General features: G+C 35.0%; 1 protein-coding gene across 2 annotated transcripts in view; it reads right to left on the reverse strand.

Annotated features, from left to right (window-relative positions):
- Positions 1-19,387, reverse strand: part of COL21A1 (collagen type XXI alpha 1 chain) — a 194,812-nt gene that overhangs the window by 102,625 nt on the left and 72,800 nt on the right. The window contains exons 4-10 of one of the 2 annotated variants that reach the window (XM_055113684.2): positions 15,833-16,001; positions 15,522-15,738; positions 12,994-13,167; positions 11,778-11,855; positions 9,707-9,715; positions 9,316-9,399; positions 1,792-1,854 (exon numbers count right to left, since the gene is read on the reverse strand). In XM_055113684.2, the coding sequence (XP_054969659.1) occupies positions 1,792-1,854; positions 9,316-9,399; positions 9,707-9,715; positions 11,778-11,855; positions 12,994-13,167; positions 15,522-15,738; positions 15,833-16,001 (794 nt within the window). Of the gene's footprint in view, positions 1-1,791; positions 1,855-9,315; positions 11,633-11,777; positions 11,856-12,993; positions 13,168-15,521; positions 15,739-15,832; positions 16,002-19,387 lie in introns of those variants that run through there. The other variant, XM_063605320.1, reaches the window with a different exon arrangement.

A 19,387-nucleotide genomic window follows, 5' to 3' on the forward strand; every position in this document is an offset into this window, starting at 1 on the left:
CCAGTGTGTGTTGTTCTCCTCTATGCGTCCATATGTTTTCATGATTTAGCTCCCAGTGATAAGTGAGAAGATGCAATATCTCATTTTCTGTGTTAGTTTGCTAAGGATAATTAACCTCCCTTTTTGGATAATCTTTCTCTAGAGAGGTTTACCTGTTTATCCATCCTCTTCCCATGCAGCACATTTCGCTAGTATAAAAAGCCACAGCACATTACTACTTCTTCAAAATCTGGCTAGTTGTGGTTTTTTTTGTTTGTTTGTTTTATTTTTTGTTTTTTAATTTCTTAGGAAATCTCTCTCAGGAACTTAAGCAACTCTTTCATCCTCATGGTTAAGGTATTGATGATTTCACATTATATCTATGGTTCTTTCATTCCTCGAACAATTTTGATTCACAATGTAAACATTCCCACTCTTTCATGGTAAGAATTAATGCCTCATGATAAAGAAAATCTCAGGAAATGCTTCATTTTGGTGACAATTATAATTTGACATTCAAACATTCAAAAGTGAATTCCTTTTCATTTTATTTTGAGACAGAGTTTTGTGCTGTCACCCAGGCTGGCATGATCTCAGCTCATGCAGCCTCCGCCTCTCCTGTTCAAGTGATTCTTGTGCCTCAGCCTCTTAAGTAGCTGGGATTATAGGTGTGTGCCACCACACCCAGCTAATTTTTCTATTTCTTTTTTTTAATAGAGATGGGGTTTCACCAAGTTGGTCAGGCTGGTCTCAAACTCCTGGTCTCAAGTGACCCACCCACCTAAGCCTTGTGAATTGCTGGGATTATAGGCGTGAGCCACCATGCCCAGCCAAAAGCTAATTCTTCGTGTTTACTCTTATAAACATGCTGATAGTGACTTAACTGTAAATATTTGCCTAAAGTGCTTTAAAGTTGATTTATGTTCCCTTTACATCTCTAAGTTTCCTTGAGCCTTAGGGGATATTGTATTTTTTAGTCAGACTATAAATATATCCCAGTGTATACATTATTAGGAAAATAACATTACCTTTAAAAGTGTTTTTGATTTGAAAGCTTCCACAGATGTGCAGAGAAAAGACAATAGAATTTCTAAAACCAGCCCTTCATGATACTGAGAACTCACTGGACAATATTTTCTTTGCAGCAAAGATGTATGCAATTTTGAAGTAAGATAACTAAAAGCTGACTAGAACACTAACTCTCTTCCCAAGCTGGCCTTAACATTCTCTTCAACTTGACTAAACTTAGGCAGCTTTCTTCCGGACTGTGGATCCCTGACCTCCCTTTTCCTTAGAGCATTTGCTTTAGAGGACTTAAAATTGTAAATTCCTTCTCTGCTCCTTTGAAATGTAAATACTCTAAAAAGCTACTTGTCAATTTTATAACCCAGAAATGTCTTTCTCAAGGACCTGAGAGCCACCCCTTTGAAATGTAATCATCAAGGAAGATAGTGTCCCCACTATCTTCCAGTCTGTGAGGGAGGGTGTATACCTAACTTTGATGAGCACCAGTTAGTAAAGGGAGATGGCCTGATCACAGAGGAAAACATTTGCAAACTGGAATAACTCAATGTGCTTAAGCCTACTGATCAACCTCCCATCTAAAGTCCTCTACTACTTTTCCATTAACTTGTCCTAGTGCTCACACACCCTAGCTCCTTTCGTTCCAACAGAGTTGAGTTCAGTCTCTCCTTCCTATGGCAGCAGTCATGAATAAAGCTTTCCTTGTCTGTTTAGCTTTGCTCAGCAAAACTTTTACTTTGACAGTGTAATCCCAGATATACCGGAGATGACTAAGCTTTCAGTACTCACAGGCTTACCATCTTGACCAGGTTGTCCAGGGTAGCCAGGGTTCCCAGGCAGTCCAGGGTCACCCTAAGCAGGAAGCAAACAAACTTTTGAGTACAAAACAACCAGCCACATTGGTGCAGTCAGGATCAATAAAAGTTCAAAACCAATTCCATTATTTGAGGTTTTTTGTATGTTAAAAACAAAAGTAAAAAAAAAAAAAGCCATATTTTAAATGCTTACTTAATAAATAATGCATTTTATTATACTGAACTTTCAATGATTTATTTATGTGACCACACCAAGTATAACTATAGCAAGTAAAGTATTTTTCACTGATGCAAAATATGCACATTTATGGTAGGATACATTTTTAGAATTCTGAACGAACTGTAAAGTGACATAGCAAATATGGTCTCCATGATAGCAATATTTGACTCATAAGACTTTTTTTTTTTTTTTTTTTTTTTTGAGATGGAGTCTTGCTCTGTCACCCAGGCTGCAGTGCAGTGATGCGATCTCGGCTCACTGCAACCTCCACCTTCTGGGTTAAAGAGATTCTCCTGTCTCAGCCTCTCGAGTCGCTGGGACTACAGGCATGTGCCACCATATTCAACTAATTTTTATATTTTTAGTAGAGATGGGGTTTCACCATGTTTGCCAGTCTGGTCTTGAACTCCTGACTTCAAGTGATCTGTCTGCCTCAGCCTTCCAAACTGCTAGGTGAGCCACTGCACCCAGCCTATAGACTTAATTATATCGTATAGGTTCTACATATATAGATATCGATGTCCTATAATACAACTTAACTCATATTTATTTTAAAAATAGTCTGTAGACCATGTGATCTCTCATGCAGAATTCAAGTTTAAAGCTGCATGACTATCATTTCTTTCAATCCTGTAAGTGTGTTGCTGTGTTACTGTCTATACTTGCAATCTCAGATTAACATAATATTACTATGAGAGCAAGGCCCAGGCCAAACAACTCTATTCCAAGTCCCATAATTCTTGAATACATGTAATATTTAAATGAAGAAAAAAACCTTTATCCTCAAAAACCTAAGATCTTTAAAGAACACTGTTTAATACCACATGGCAATGAGCTCAGTCACACTCTATGGAACTCTTGCATGTTGCCCAATGGCCAGTACTGACCATTCAGATGGTCACCATCCATGTAAAAAAAACATGAAAGCAACACTTTTTGTGAGGTGAGGGTGTTTTATAATTTAATTCTAAAAAATACTAAAAAATATCATAGGTATCTATCTCTGAATTCGTGAAGTCTAAATGGAGCATCCTGCTGAAAAATATGAAGTCACTGCCGTAAGTATCAGGGTGTTCCTATATAGATGCACATGATTTCTATTAATTCTTCACTCGTGGGTTTTTTCTTTTTTTTTTTTTTTTTTTTGAGATGGGGTCTTGCTTTGTCACCCAGACTGGAGTGCAGTGGTGTGATCACAGCTCACTGTAGCTTCAACCTCCCAGGCTCAAGTGATCCTTCAACCTCAGCCTCCCAAGTAGCTGGGGTTACAGTTACAAGCCATCATGCCCAGCTAATTTTCATACTTTTTGTAGAGGTGGGGTCTCATATGTTGCCCAGACTGGTCTTGAACTCCTGGGCTCAAGTGATCCTCCCTCCTCAACCTCCCAAAGTGGTGGTATTACAGGTGTGAACTACTGAGCCTGATCTCTTTACTATTTTTTATCAAGAAATCATTCACATAGAAATCAGTCACCTACCCTGTGATTAAGGGTACTATTACAGAGCCAAATTTCATGGAAATACTACTTCAGACTCCTGGCTAGGGAAATTTGTTCCTGAAACAACAGGAAAAAAAATGGAAAGAACTAAGTGAACTCTAATAAGGAACCAATAAAGCAGGGATGAGCTGTTCACTTAGCAGCTGCCCCCCAAGAGGCTTAGCTTGAGGAAAGGCTTGAGAAGAAGGGAAATGTCATTTTTAAAAGACAGAAAGAAGAGCCATAAATCCAAGGGGGGAAAATAATGCTGAACCATGTAATGTCTCGCTGAATAAATGTAATTTGTAATTCTAATCCAAGGACTTGCAGTGGTGGCTGGGCATTAGGAAACAACTTTCTGTGTCTCTAGGGAGTTAGAATTTCTCTCTTATTTTGAGAAGGTGCACATTAATCTCCAGCCTCCCTGCCATCCTTCCTTATCCATGTGCTGATTGGACTTGCTGCCTTTCAAGAAATTCCATGTTTTTCTTTTCCCTGGAATAAATTTTCCTCTTTTTCCACTCTAGAGTTAATAAGAGAAAATTATCCTCACTGCAACTTTCTTACTCCATTTTTTCCTGGTGTCTTTTTCTACTGAAATGCTATGATAGCTCTTAAATCACTTATTCATAACTAGTGTTTTCTCAAAGTTTTCCCTTGGTTAGTCTTCATTTATCACTTGGATTGAGACTGTAGCAAAGTCTGAATTACACTTTTTTTTTTTTTTTTTTGAGATGGAGTCTTGCTCCGTCACCCAGGCTGGAGTGCAATAGCATGATCTTGGCTCACCGCAACCTCCACCCCGCAGGTTCAAGTGATTCTCCTGCCTCACCCTCCCAAGTAGCTGGGATTACAGGCATGCGCCACCATGCTCAGCTAATTTTTATAATTTTAGTAGAGACAGGGTTTCGCCATGTTGGCCAGGCTGGTCTTGAACTCCTGACCTCATGATCCATCCACCTCTGCCTCCCAAAGTGTTGGGATTACAGGTGTAAGCCACCATGCCTGGCCTTACTTTTTTTTTTTTTTTTTTTTTTGGTACAATGCTGGGTATCAAGTAGAGATTCAATAACTACTTTTTGTCTGATATGCTTCAAATACAATCTGTCATTGACCCACTCATTTGTAGAATATCAATTATCAGCAAAACCTAAGATATCAAAAGGATTTGACAGGGTTTAATCTCTATCATCATCAGGCTGAAATAAAAATTTGGCACGGAAAAGGGACTTGTGCTTTTTATGCTGCATACAATTATAAAAAAGATATTTAATAATAATGTTTTCAGTTAATCAAAATTAAGTTCCCAAATGAAAAAATTACCCACAAGATAAATCCAATGTGACTTCATAAAGACTGGTCAACAGTCTTTATGACACTGGTCAACAGCCCCAAGAAGAAAATAATTTCTTGTAGGTTCTGCTATTGCTGTTAGATTTTACTGGTTATTTTGACTATTGCTGTCACTAAGTTATTCGCAAAAACTCAGGTAGGTTTGGTATTGTTCCTATAAAACTGGAAGAATAAAGTAAAATCCTAATTAATTTAGCTGACTGGAGAGAAAGCCAATTTTATTACTGTTAATAAAAGCTGACACTCAACCTTTATTGACTGTTATGTGCTAAGCACTGGTCCAACAGATTTGCATATATTGAGTTACCGAATTCTCGTAATAATCCTATGAAGCAGATACTTTTATTATTCCCATTTTCTATGTAGGAAAACTGAGGGCCAGGAAAGTTAGGTAAGTTGCCTGAGGTCACACAGCAGTGATAGAGATGGGATTCAAACCCAACCAGTTCAGCTCCAGGGTCCAAGCTCCTAAACACTACCATTCCTGTCCACAATAATACACTGATCAGAACCAGACTGAAGAATGCTAGAAAATTTAATATGGAAAAAAAAATTCCCCAATACATTAAATTAGACACATGACTTATTATTATAAAACTGTGACTAAATTCCCAACCCACCTTATTCTAATTTAGTTGAAACATTTGTACATTTTGAGTTTTCAAAAATATGTACTCAGCTGAAAAGCAGTATCTATTTATGTTTGTTTGAATTTGTGCCACAGGATTTTTAAGTTGTTGACAGGAGTGGAAATGTCATGGACTAAACTAAAACATCTCTGAATATGGTCTCTTAAGTAATGTAAATATAAATAAAGTAAGAAAAAGTTATGTTTATAAAAATAAGCTAATATTTTAAGTTGTTCATCCAAGGCAAAACTTTGGAATACTTCATATAGGTCCAAATACGACGTTTGTAAGCCTTCATTTCAAAAAACCTTACGCCTTCATGCTACCCCTCTGGTCTCCACAAGAGCATCTGACCTAAGACCTATTCCATTCTCCAAAATCAACCTCTTTCCTCCCTCAGAACCCAAGTACCACTCCCTGAATCTAGAAGGACTCTACTCAGTCTGAAAAATTTTAACATAAAAATGTAAATGCCCTTGGCCCTTGAAATTTTCCAAAGGCTTTTGTGTTTAGACAGAGGGTACCTTGATACCTCTGAATCTCTAATTGGCAAAATTACTAGGGTGTAACAAAGGGTATCAACAGAGATATGGCTATAGTAAAATGGTATCTCGGAGCAAAGAAGTTATTAAAAAATTGTCCTAACCTAAAAAAGACAGAAATGTCTTCTTTCCACTTCTAACCTAATACATCTAACATTTCAGGTTAGAGCAAATGTAGGAGTTTGTTACCACAACTGTCCCTCTGGCTACTGAAGCAGGGGAAGAAGCTGTTATTTGCATTCACGGGTCATTTGAAAGGAAGTTATCTGCAAGCTGGGGTGGACCTGGATCTTTCTCGCAGAACAGAAGCGCGTTCCATATAGGTTAAATGGGGGGAGGGGTGGATCTTATTGTTTTGACAATTTCACAATTCCTTTAACAAAAATTATTACTATTAAGCACTGTGCCAGACTGGAGTGCCAAAGGAGAATTTTCTTTTTATTAACCTTTATTGTGAACAAAAGAAGGGCTTGCGTATACAAATGATTCCAACGGATTCATTAATCATTCCCTATGTTTATCATTAGGGATAAAAAATAAGCCATTCTTCCAGGAGATCACAGTCTAGTGACAGATAATTTTTTGATGCCTGATGAAGAGTTACAATGACAATGATAAGTCTAAGTGTGGTGTACCTTGTCATTTTGACCTGGTTTTGCAACAGTGTTGTCATATTTTCCAGAAACCTAAAGAACTTTAAAAAAAATAACTATCTTAGAATCAGCACTTCCCCATTTATCAACACAAAAATTTCTCCTCTGTTTCAGTCTCGACCCCGCACTCATCTCCTAAAACTCTATTTCTGGTTAATAGAAAAGCTAGGTCTGTTCTTTACAGGTCACTCGATTTGATGGACTTCTGCAAACCTTTCCAGAAAGCATATAACAAAAATGGCCAATAAGCCTCAGTGGAACCTAAAGTAAACTTGTCTCATCTGTTTTAATTCAGGTTCTGTTGAACTAATTAAAACCGTATCAACTTTCAAAGCCAGAAAAGAAGTGCAACTTAGAGTGTTGCTAGGGATTCTGTTTTTTACATACAGGTCCATGTTCTGGGTAAGGAACCACTTCCAGGATAAAGAGTCCTAAATGGATGGAAGAGTGTGTGTGTGTTCCTGTCCTCCTGCCAGATTTTCTGAAGAAAATGGAAAGCAGATCAAAAAGGCACGCCAACTTGAAGATTGGTGGAAAACTGCAATTTCACTTAGAGTAGTAGGTGGCAATAGGGCTAGATTATGACTAAGAAAAGAAAATGAAAATGAGAAACACATGAAACTTGGAAATATTAAAAAGTTAGAGGCTTCATCAGATAAGACAATGGGTGTGCTAAAAATTTAGTGTAGAAAGTACATGAGTAAAAATAGGTGACACTACAAGACATCTATTGGACCACAAATGACAATCAGAAAACAGCAGAGGCTTCAGGTGCCTCCCAAAAGTGAACAGCCCCTTGGAGACCCTGGAGATGGTAGAGGTGGCTTGAACCTCACTGAGAGTCAGAAAAGCACTCTAGGCTTTAATAGGTCAGACAGCATGGGTCTCTAATTTCTACATTATATCTCATGCAGGTCAAATTACTTTTATGTATAATATTCCAAGGTGAATAAATTATATGAATATATATATTTTTAAAAGAATCTACTGGTAGGACACACCAAGGTGTCCTCCAGGTTATATTCTCCCAGGAGAATTTTATAAGTATTTCTCCTTTATGTCAAGGCATCTAAAATAATAGACGGTTACTTTAAAGATGATTTGAATTAACTCTTCTAAATGCTATCTAAAAATAATTCACAATAATACATTGATTATCATGTATGGCATTCAAATTTAAAGCCAGACAGAGATTTACTTTGAATGACAGATCAAATGTATACTTCTTAAATTCCATATCTTTCTTTATTTTAATGGTTAGGCCTGAAAATGAATAGAGAAACATACATAAAAGATAGAAAGAATTAAATTATCTTGGACCAGCAGAAAATTCAGAAAATTCGCTAATCAGAAAATTCAGTCTAAATGAACATTACGATTCATATTTAACAAAAATGATTATGGTCACTTCAAGTAAAAGGTGATCAATACACATAAACATTATCTTTTTGCTTAGGGAAACATACTTGCTTTCAAGTTACACATTATTTTATTTAGGTGATATTTTAATATAATGTTAAGTAAACAAGATTTATATATCATGGACAAACCACTACACTTCTTAATGTCTTACTTAGGCTGTGTCTAAGTGATGCCACAAGAAGCACAACTTACTTAAAAATTTAGCCATTTGCTGGGTGCGGTGGCTCACGCCTGTAATCCCAGCACTTTGGGAGGTGGAGGCGGGCGGATCACAAGGTCAAGAGATCGAGACGATCCTTGCCAACATGGTGAAACCCCGTCTCTACTAAAATACAAAAAATTAGCCGGGCGCAGTGGTGATCGCCTGTAATCCTAGCTACTCGGGAGGCTGAGGCAGGGAAATCGCTTGAACCCAGGAGGCGGAGCTTGCAGTGAGCCAAGATTGCGCCACTGCACTCCAGCTGGCGACAGAGCAAGGCTCCGTCTCAAAAAAAAAAAAAAATTTAGTCATTAATATTAAATTGCATAGAAAAATATTCAGAACATATTATGTATAAAACAACCGGTTATAAAGTAGTACGCACACAATGGCTCCGATCATATAAAAATGTATATGTACATTTGTATACAAATCAATATGTAAATGTAACTGGAACAAGTGCATATATAGAAATATGGAAATGACTAAAAGAATATTCTCCCCAAAAGTACATGATTAAGTGAAATAAATGTATGTGGCTCTATTTTTGAACTAGACATCAAACTCACAATAATAAAATCAATTTGAAATTTCTTACTTCATTTTTTCCATCCAAAAATTATTTTGACAAATTAAGAACTGAGACATTTAAGAATTCAGACCATGTCTTCACAAATGCCCTTTCTTCATTTTTTACCAGATTGTAAGGAAGTATTGTTCTTGGGATCTAGCAGCAGTATTTGGGGAAAAAAAACAACCAAACAAATAATACTGTCTCAGTTTAATGTGGATGACAGATACAGTTTTGGGTTCAAAAGGTATCCTAATCTAGGCTAGAATACACTTGTTTTTCTAGAAAAAGTGACTAAAACTGAGGTTTTAAACTCTATAAGAAATCAGATAGAAATTTCTCAACAGGATCAATGGTGATTAGGAATTGTATGGTTTACCCAGCTCTTGTTTGTGTGTTTTAACAAAAACAGCAAGTTAGGTGTTACTCACTTTGGGGCCTTGAAGTCCTGGTTTTCCCGGAGGACAAATACAGGGAGCTGGAGTTGAACCTACATCACTGGGACCATTAAGGCACTATAAAGACAAAAATGGAAACAGACAACAAGCATGGAAAGACATATAGGTACATGCACACGTATGTTTATGTATTTATATATTTGTGTAAAATGGCAAAAATATCTTACATTCACTTTCAAATTTTATCTAGCCCAACCCAATAGGAAATTCCAAATCACAAAAATCTATAAATATTAAATACATTGAAGTTACATAAAAATGGGTTCCATTTGTCTAACATACATACTTACAGTTGTTGGAAAAGAGCTAAGTGGTCCCACAATACAAATATTACCTTAAGGGGAACAATAGTATCCAAGCCTACCTCTCCATTCTGAAAGAAAAACAACAAGTGTGTTTTAAAATGTTTTAAATAAAATTTATAAATTATCAGCCTAATTTACAGATATTTCACCATCCAGATTAGAGATATATGAAGTATGAAAACCAACAAAAACCAAAATATTTCCCTGCATCTATCCTAAAAAGTCACCTATCTATACATGTTACTACTCCATTCATATAGGAGAATACAGAAAGGATATATTTTTTTAAGGTGAGTAGAAGAAGAAAATTAAAACACCAGAGCTGCTTGATATAACAGCCATGCAAGATTAAAAAATACCTCCAGATGAGATTTATATGCTGTCTTGAAATTTTAGGAAATCATTTAAGAACCAGAAAAAAAATGTTGAAACACATCTGAGGAAGTCACAAACTGCATGCATTAAAATCTTGCACTTTAGGAGAGCTTCTCCTAAAATAGTCTGTGTTTTATTAAATAACATACAATTTTAAAAGGACAATCATCTTTCCAATCAATAAAAATTAGTTCAAAAATGAGAAGGTTGGATTGAAGACGCAAAAGGCAAACAGGCCACAGAAAGTCACATCTGAGAGTAAGGAAGGAGACATTAAAACATAAAGTGGAAGGGAGAATTCAAAATCAGCTATCTAAAGCTGTGCTTCATCATACGGAAGGATAATGGCAATCATCATATGTCAATGCAGAGACATCAATAAATGAAGTATGCACAATGAATTCTCAAATGCCATAGCTTATTAACACTTTTAAAATAGATTTATATTTCAAGTTATAAATATCTAAAACTATAGTGCTTAAACAGTTATTTATCTAGAAAACCCAGAATAAATCCTTTCTAGAAAACTCTGTTTGATTACAGATCTTTTAAATGTGCTGTTCTGTGTCTTCAAGGTTTTAGAACATGTGGATCCATACGTTATTCCATTTGATGGGAAAAAAGAAGATGATGACAACATAACTACACACATTTTAAAAACTATGGTTGACTCAAATATCACTGGGAATTTACATTGTCAAAAAGTTGTACAACATTCTACCATATTTCCACTAGCAGTAATACACCAATATTTTGCCCAGGGGAAAGGGGATTGATTACACACACACACACACACACACACTCCATGCAATGCTATGACATTTTAGCTCATAATCCTTTTCCTCCTAACACATTAATGAAAATAGCTAAATAAATAGAAACACTGCTTATATTCTAGAACTATAATAAATTTTTACTTAAATATCAACAACGAGAAAAGTATCTATTCATTATTTCACTGACACTTTGAGAAAAAGTGTCAGTGAAAAGGAAAAATAATTATTTCTTGCTCTTCAGAACTGTGCTGTTTGGGGTGTTCTGTCCACATGTTTAACGTACATTATTATATTGTTATATTATATTATACATGATTATATTAAGTATAATAATGTATTTCACACACTGACATTCAAAGCATCCTACATTTTTCTGGAGCAGGTCTCATCTTGCTTTACCTGAGCACTGGAATAGTCATAGTCATAGACGACGGGGAAAAACATTACTGACAGGGCGTGGTGGCTCACGCTTGTAATCCCAGCACTTTAGAGGGCTTAGGCCGGCGAATCACCTGCGGTCAGGAGTTCAAGACCAGCCTGGCCAACATGGTGAAACCCTGTCTCTACTAAAAATACAAACATTAGCTGGGTGTGGTGGCGGGCATCTGTAATCCCAGCTACTCTGGAGGCTGAGGCAGGAGAATTTCTTGAACCCAGACGCGGAGTTTGCAGTGACCCAAGATTGCGCCACTGCACTCCAGCCTGGGCGACAAGAGTGAGACTCCAAATCAAAACAAAACAAAACACAACAAGAAAATATTCCCTTGTGGTCTTTCATTCACACTTGCACAATGACACATAACAATTTCAATTATAACCTCAAAATATGTTTTGCTTCATGTAACTTCACTTCCACTAACATTAAAAAATAAAATTAAGTCTACATATTAAATTAATACTCAGATAGTATCTGCTTTTTATTTATTGCTTTGAAAGTACTAAAGCAACATCTGGGAAAAAAACAATCCCTCCTACTTACAAATCCAGGAATCTCACATGCTGTCTCCCGGTTGTTCTGTTCTGGGTCACAGTAGATTCGCAACTTTTGGACATCAAACTAAGAACATAAACCCAGTAGAATTAAAGTTGAGGCACAAGCTAATTGTTTTATAAGAGCAACTCAGATACATAGAAACATCCACTATGGTTAGTAATTCTGTAAGGTTTACATCACAGCATTTAGCTAAAACAATGAAAATACAAAATTTTAATACTTTACACTATAAAGATGTGATGCAACATAACTACTAAAGAAAAATTCCCTAGCACCAAGAGCAAATCGATTTTCTTCCAGAACTCAGTGAGGCTTTTTTAGTACTCCTGTATTAAAAGCTAATCTAAAGAGCATTTTGTTGGACACTTAAAAGTTTTCCCAGGTTTTCTGTGTTTATCTTAAATCTCCACAACATTCCTGATGGTATAGGGTGGACTCAAGAAGCCATCTTTGGTCTTCGCTATTTAGTTGCTGGCATGGAGTGTTGTGTGATTAGTAGGCCCAGCCCCTGTTAATGTTTAAGTATTTACTACAATTTGACATGTAGCATTAATTCATAGAGACCACATGTGTAAACACGTATATGAAAATGACAGACTCTTCCTTTAATAGAAACAGTGCAGGAGGGACATACCTTTTCAAATAAAGGGTTTTTCTAGAAATGGCATTTACAGACACATTTCTCCATCCAAATACAGATACTCCAGTTTAAGGAGGTATCAAAAAGTCAAAACAAAACTTTTGTAGGTATAAATTGAACATACCACAATTGCTTTATTTTTAAGGAACAGTTTTGTTTGTGAAGAACCCTGACATGAATTAATCTAATTTTATCCTCGCAGCTGCAAAGACATTTTTATAGCCCCACTTACAGATGAAACTATATTTTCTTTTCCAAATTTATTACTTAAACTATGTTTCTCTTGAGAAACATGAAATTAATGTTTCCTAGAAATGTAGAATTCTATCCTGAACCCAGGGGAACGTTTTTCTAAATATTCTTATGAAATAGATTGTCCAATTCTGCATTTTAATACATATACATACGCATAATTTCACTAATGAACTGACCACATTTTGGTGAACAACTTAAGGGAATTCATAATTACGTTAAATATGATTAAATGTGGTGAAAACTATTACAAAGGACAGCAAAAGTTTCATTCTATATAATTCAAAGAGTAAATCATTATTTATCTACCTGAACAGTTTCTTCTTTTCCAGAATATTTTCCAATTTGGGTTTGCCCATTGATCAAGATCCCTAAAACTGGATGTAAGGGCTTGTTTTCAATTTGTTGGTCATCAATATACAAAGTTACATCTTGCTCTGTTACTAAGAGACGAATTTGGTGCCAGCCTTCATCAAACAACGTCTACAAAAAGAAAGTGTGGAAGATTCATAAATAAAGCCCCTAACAATATTTTATTTTCTTTGTTCTTACTCCCTTGTTCCTAACCATTGCTGAGAAACTTCATCCCACAGAGACTGACTGTATTATACATTAATTCACCCTGATCCAAGGTGGACCTCATATGCTATCCACCAATTCTTTCATTAATCTTTATCTGAGTTCCTATTACATATTTCAAAGAAACTGTCGAACAACTTACTAAAGCAACTACCTCAAAATCATAAATGAGTTTAATAATCTCTGAATCCAAATGGCTTCCCTCCTTCCTCATCTCGTTTATTTCATTGCAACTTTGGGCCCCATAACAATCAATCTTCCTTGATAATCTCACTCAACTTCTGGAATTCAAACAATCTTGATCATTTTCATTTCTTCCTCCCTAGTTGCTCATTCTCTCTCTCTGTCTCTGAGTGTTCTTCTCCCTCAACCTACCCTTTAATGAGGGCATTACTCATAGGTCTATTCTGGACATTTTTCACCCCCTCTTTGACTCATCCATTCCTCCAGGCCAATTATCACTGGTATATAATAACTCCCATGTCTACACTAACAGCCTGTATCTCTCCTATGTGTGGGTCCTATAATTCTAATACTAGGTAGAATAATTTTTCAGGATGTTTCACAATTAGCCCAACAACATATGCAACAAAATAAACTTGAACTACCCCCCAGAGTTTTCTTCTTGACCCCATTTCCCTACATAATAGCATCCTCTAAACATAAGTTTCTTTCTTTGAGTTGCAGTAACTAACCAGATGCAGAGTTCTACCCAATATATTTCTTCAACTTGACTCAAATTCATTTCTTCATTTTCATTGTCACTACCATAATTTAGGCTCATGGAACTCTTGTTTTACTTCAATAATTTTCAAATCTATCTAGATCTCTCACCCTTTCATTTCCAAGCCATCCTTCAGATCACCACTAGAATTAATCTCTCTCCCTACAGTTCTGTTAGGGGAGATGTTCCATCTTATTAATTTCTGTATCCCCAGGACCTGGCCTAATTTTAGGATAAAGTTGAAATTATTATTTATGGACAGAAGAAGAAAAAGAAGTAGAGAAGATTGCCTTGACCATGACACACTATGGTCAAGACCTTTTGATGAAACATTCACTGAATAAAGTCCAAACCACATTATATGGCTTTCCAGGCCCCTCATAAATTGGGCTTACACCTAGATAGCTTTTTCTTCCATGCATCTTATACTGTAAACACAGGAGAGTCACTTTGCATTCTCTAAATAAAAACCCTGCATTTTATTACACATCTGATGACTCAATACTGAATCATTTATTTAATGTGCCCTTATATTCATCTCCATCAAAATGCTATACATCCTTCAAGGTCCAGTTCAAAAATTATTTCATTTATGCAGATTTCCTCTTATTTTATGTTAGAACACATTTTCCCATCCACATTCCACTAACACTTTGTACTTCTATTTGATACCAGTTGCCTTGAATATCCTATTGTAAATATGCTCTTTGAAGGTAAGAAACATGCCTTATTAATTTGTCATTTCTTACAGAATCTGGCACAATGGCTTTAATGAAGACAGCAAATAACAATTTTTTAAATGTAATATAATTGCTAAATGAAGAAATTGCATACTTTATATATATTACCATATATATTTCCTAAACTGTGTAATATGGCTTTAGACTATCATAATTATAATAATGAGCAAAACTTAATTACTTTTATTATTGCATCTGGATTCTGAAAACATGATTTTGAAAATAAACTTTTTCAAGTTTGTATATTCTATTAAATATGTATTCCATTTGGGTAAATAAAATGTCCTCCTAAATTAAGGTAAATTTCATACCTATTATGTATCTGGTATTTAATATTCTAACAGATATGTCTTCATGTAAATATCCTGTAGAACATGGCAGTGTAAAACAGACCAATATGGACTTTGACGTCAACTAGACCAAAATTTAATTCCTGATGTCATCACTTATTAGCTCTTCTACTTTGAGGGAGAACTTAACATCCTTGAATATTAGTTTGTCTGCAAAATGGGAGCAATGGTTTCTTTATTGGATGGCTATTATAATTAAATGTGCCTGGTACCTAGTAGTAGGCACTCAAAATATGTCAGTTCCCCTCAGCATTTGTCCCCATATTGATCAAGAAACAATTTTCCTTTCTTTGTTAGTTTTCTTCAACAGAGAAACATTAAAATTTAAAGTAAAAATATTTCCAATCATGTTAAAATTATAGCCCTCTTTTCCCCAACACACATAAACCCAATGGCGCTTCCCCATGAATATCATAATCATGGTATTATCCCAGGCATCTTTACCTTAACTTGAGGGTTAGCAAAGGTAACCACTTGTGAGCCATTAATTACGCTGGTTGTTGTAAATAATAAGATTTTGTCCACACCATTTAAGGTAACTGCTATTTGTGGCCTTCCATCAATAGTTAATATTCTCCATAAATCCCAAATTTTCTTGACTTTAAATCTTTGAGTAGACACAAATACATATGATGGAGGAAGACCTTCTGGGAAAACATTGCTAGAAAAAGAAGAGCAAGTGTAAGCTTAAAGAATTCTTGACATGTCCACAGACATATCCCCCCCAAAAAGTTGTGTCAACATATAATGCATACCTTGTGAGTTCTGATAAATCAACTTTTGATGTTACTTCATATCCTTTTATCTTTTTTGGTGAAAGCTGTATTCTTTTCTTAACCTTTTTATTTACATCTAAACCTAAAAGAATATCAAATCCCCTTTCATCACGAGCTGCCACTGGAATTCGTGTTGGACAGACAGATTCTATAAAGCAAAAGCAATAAAAGTTTATTAATCGTGGACTACTCAAACAATAAAAGAAAAATCAAGGGAGAAATACTAGACAGTATAGTATTCTATCATTAGAATTATAAAATCTACATATGTATACAAATGTATAGTATATAAATGTATATGAATACATTTTCTGAGAAAATGTAGAAGTATTTTACACATTTAAGAGTGAGATCTTAATATGCTTTTTTCTCTAAAAAATAAGGGATAAAAGTAAAACAAAAATATAAGATAAATATTTGTTAATGTATTGTCTTTAGCAAAAAATTGAGACAATAGCAATATGAGACAATCTAACACCTATGGAAAAGAAAAACAATGGAACAGGATTTATGATTCTCATCCAGGACTTCCTATTAACTAGTCATACAACTTTGGATAATGCTTGTAATTTATTTAATTCAAAAATGAACACTAAAATTCTTTTCTTGCATTCTTAGCATTTAAGGGGTAAAAAGTATTTTCTGTTCTTGATTTTCTTTCCAGTTCAAGCAGCTTATATTTCTATAGCTCAAATATCATTAGTCTGTCCCTCTGGAAAAAACTTAACCTGGGTCCCATCTATTCATGAAAGTTCTTCAGACGGACATATTATCTCATCTATAATTATATATTAATCATACTTATAAAGAATATTTTCTTAAGAATAATCATTAGCATTACATAGTCAGCTATATAGGTAATAAGTATGATATACTTTAGCTGAAGAATACAATAACTGAAAAAATTTACTAAAGATGATTAATAGCAGACTTTAACAAGCAGAGGGAAAAGAATCAGCAAACTCAATAATTGGTCATTTGAAATTATCCAGTTAGAGAAACAAAAAGCTAAAGATGATTAATAGCAGACTTTAACAAGCAGAGGGAAAAGAATCAGCAGACTCAATAATTGGTCATTTGAAATTATCCAGTTAGAGAAACAAAAAGAAAAAGGAAGAGAAAGGGTGAACAAAGCCTAAGAGATTTAAGCAACACCATCAAGCATACCAATATATGCATTTTGCGAGTTCCAGAAAAAAAAAAAGAAGAGGGTAAAAAGGGGACAAAAAGCTTATTTAAAGAGATGAGGCCAACAACTTCCCAAATCTGGAAAAGGATATGGATACTCGAATTCAAGAAGCCTAATATATGCTAAGTTAAACCCAAAGAAATCCACACTGAGACACATTGTAATCTAATTGTCAAAAGTTAAAGGCAAAGATCACATTTTGAAAGCAGCAAGAAAAAAGAGACTTGTTATGTACAAGGGAACCTTGATAAGACTATCAGCAGATTTCTCAATAGCACCATTGCAGGCCAGGAGTGGGATGACATATTCAAAGTGCTGAAAGGAAAGAAAAAACCTGCCAACCAAGAATGCTATGTCTGGCAGAACTGTTCTTCAAAAATGAAGGAGAAATAAAGACTTTTCTAGATAAACACAAGCTGAGAAAGTTCATCACCATCAGACCTGCCTTATAAGAAATTCTCAAGGAGTCCTTCAAGATCAAACAAAAGTATACTAATCAGCAACATAAAAGCATAAGATAGTATAAATTTTTCAGATAAAAGTAAATATATAGACAGACACACAATATTATAATACTGTAATAGTGTGCATAAATGACTTTTAATTCTGGTGTAAAAGTTAAAAGACAAAAGCATTTTTAAAAACTGTAACTTTAAAAATATGTTAACAGATATAAAATATAAAAAGATGCAATTTGTGGCATCAGTAACAAAGGACAGGTAGCAATAATATAGAATATTTATATGTAATTTAATTTCATACCAACTTAAAATAAGTTCTTATAATTACATGATGTTTCATGTAACCCCTATGATAACCTCAAAGAAAATACCTATGGAAGATAAATAAAATGATAAAGGACATCACTACAAAAAAAGCAATAAAACACAAAGGAAGACAGTAAAAGAAAAAAAGAGGGACAAAAAGCTACAGGAAAGACAGAAAATAATTACCAAAATGGCAACAATAATTTTTCCCTATCAGTAATTACCTTAAATGTAAGTGATTATACTCCTTAATCAAAGTACATAGAGAGGCTGAATGGTTTAGAGCTACAGATCCAGCTATATACTATCTATGAAAGACTCTAGCCTGGGCAACATGGCAAAACCCCATCTCTACAAAAACAAAAACAAAAGCAAACAAACAAAAAACAACAAAATTAGCCATGCATGGTGGCATGTGCCTGTAGTCTCAGCTACTCAGGAGGCTGAGGTGGGAGGATTGACTGAGTCTGGGAGGTTGAAGCTGCAGTGAGCTATGATCATGCCACTGCACTCCAGCCTGGGCAACAGAATGAGACAAAGGAAAGGGAAAGGAGAAGGGGAAGGGGAAGGAAGGGAAAGAAAGGGAAGGGAAGGGGGGAAAAGGGAAAAGGGAAAGGAAAAGAAAAGAGAAATGAAAAGGACTCACTTTAAATTTAAGGACTGTAGCTGTAAGTGAAAAAATGAAAAAAGATATTCCATGCAAATGGTAGCCAAAAGACATCAGAGATGTCTATACTTATATCACACAGTACAAAACTATAACAAGAGACAAAGAAAGATATCCTACTATGATAAAAGGGTCAACTCACCAGGAAGATATAATAATTATGATTATATATGCAGCCAACATCATGATAACAAAAATAAGAGGCAGACATATACAGAACTGAAGGGAGAAATAGAAAGAAACACAGTAATAGTAGAGGATTTCAATAATGATTAGAACATTCAAACAGAAGATCAATAAGGAAATAGAAGACTTGAACAATACTATAGACCAAATGAACCTAGCAGATGCATACAGAATATTCCACCAAACAGCAGCAGAATACACATTCCCTTCAATTGCACATGAAACATTCTCCAGGACAGACCACATGTTAAATCACAAAACATGTCTTATTTAAGAAGGCTGAAATCATACCAGTATATTTTCCAACCACAATGGAATAAAACTAAAAATTAACAACAGGAGGAAAATTGAAAAATTCACAAATATGTAAAAATTAAATAGCACACTTTTGAATAGCCATCAGGTCAAAGAAGAAATCAGAGACAAAGTTAGAAAATACGTGATGACAAACAAAATCACAACATCCAAAATTTATGAGATGCAGGAAAACAGTACTAAGAGAGAAGTTTATAGCAATAAATGCCTACATTAAAAAAGTAAAAGGATATCAAATAATCAAATAAACAACTTTACACCTCAAGGACCTACAGAAAAAAAAGACAAACTAAGCCTGAAGTTAGCAGGAGGAAAAAAATAATTTAGATTTAAACAGTAATAAATAAAATAGAAAATGGAAAGAAGTCAACAAAGCTAAGAGTTGCTTTTTTGGAAAAATCAACAACATT

This window comes from Pan paniscus, chromosome 5, assembly GCF_029289425.2.
Source record: "Pan paniscus chromosome 5, NHGRI_mPanPan1-v2.0_pri, whole genome shotgun sequence".
Classification (NCBI taxonomy): domain Eukaryota; kingdom Metazoa; phylum Chordata; class Mammalia; order Primates; family Hominidae; genus Pan; species Pan paniscus.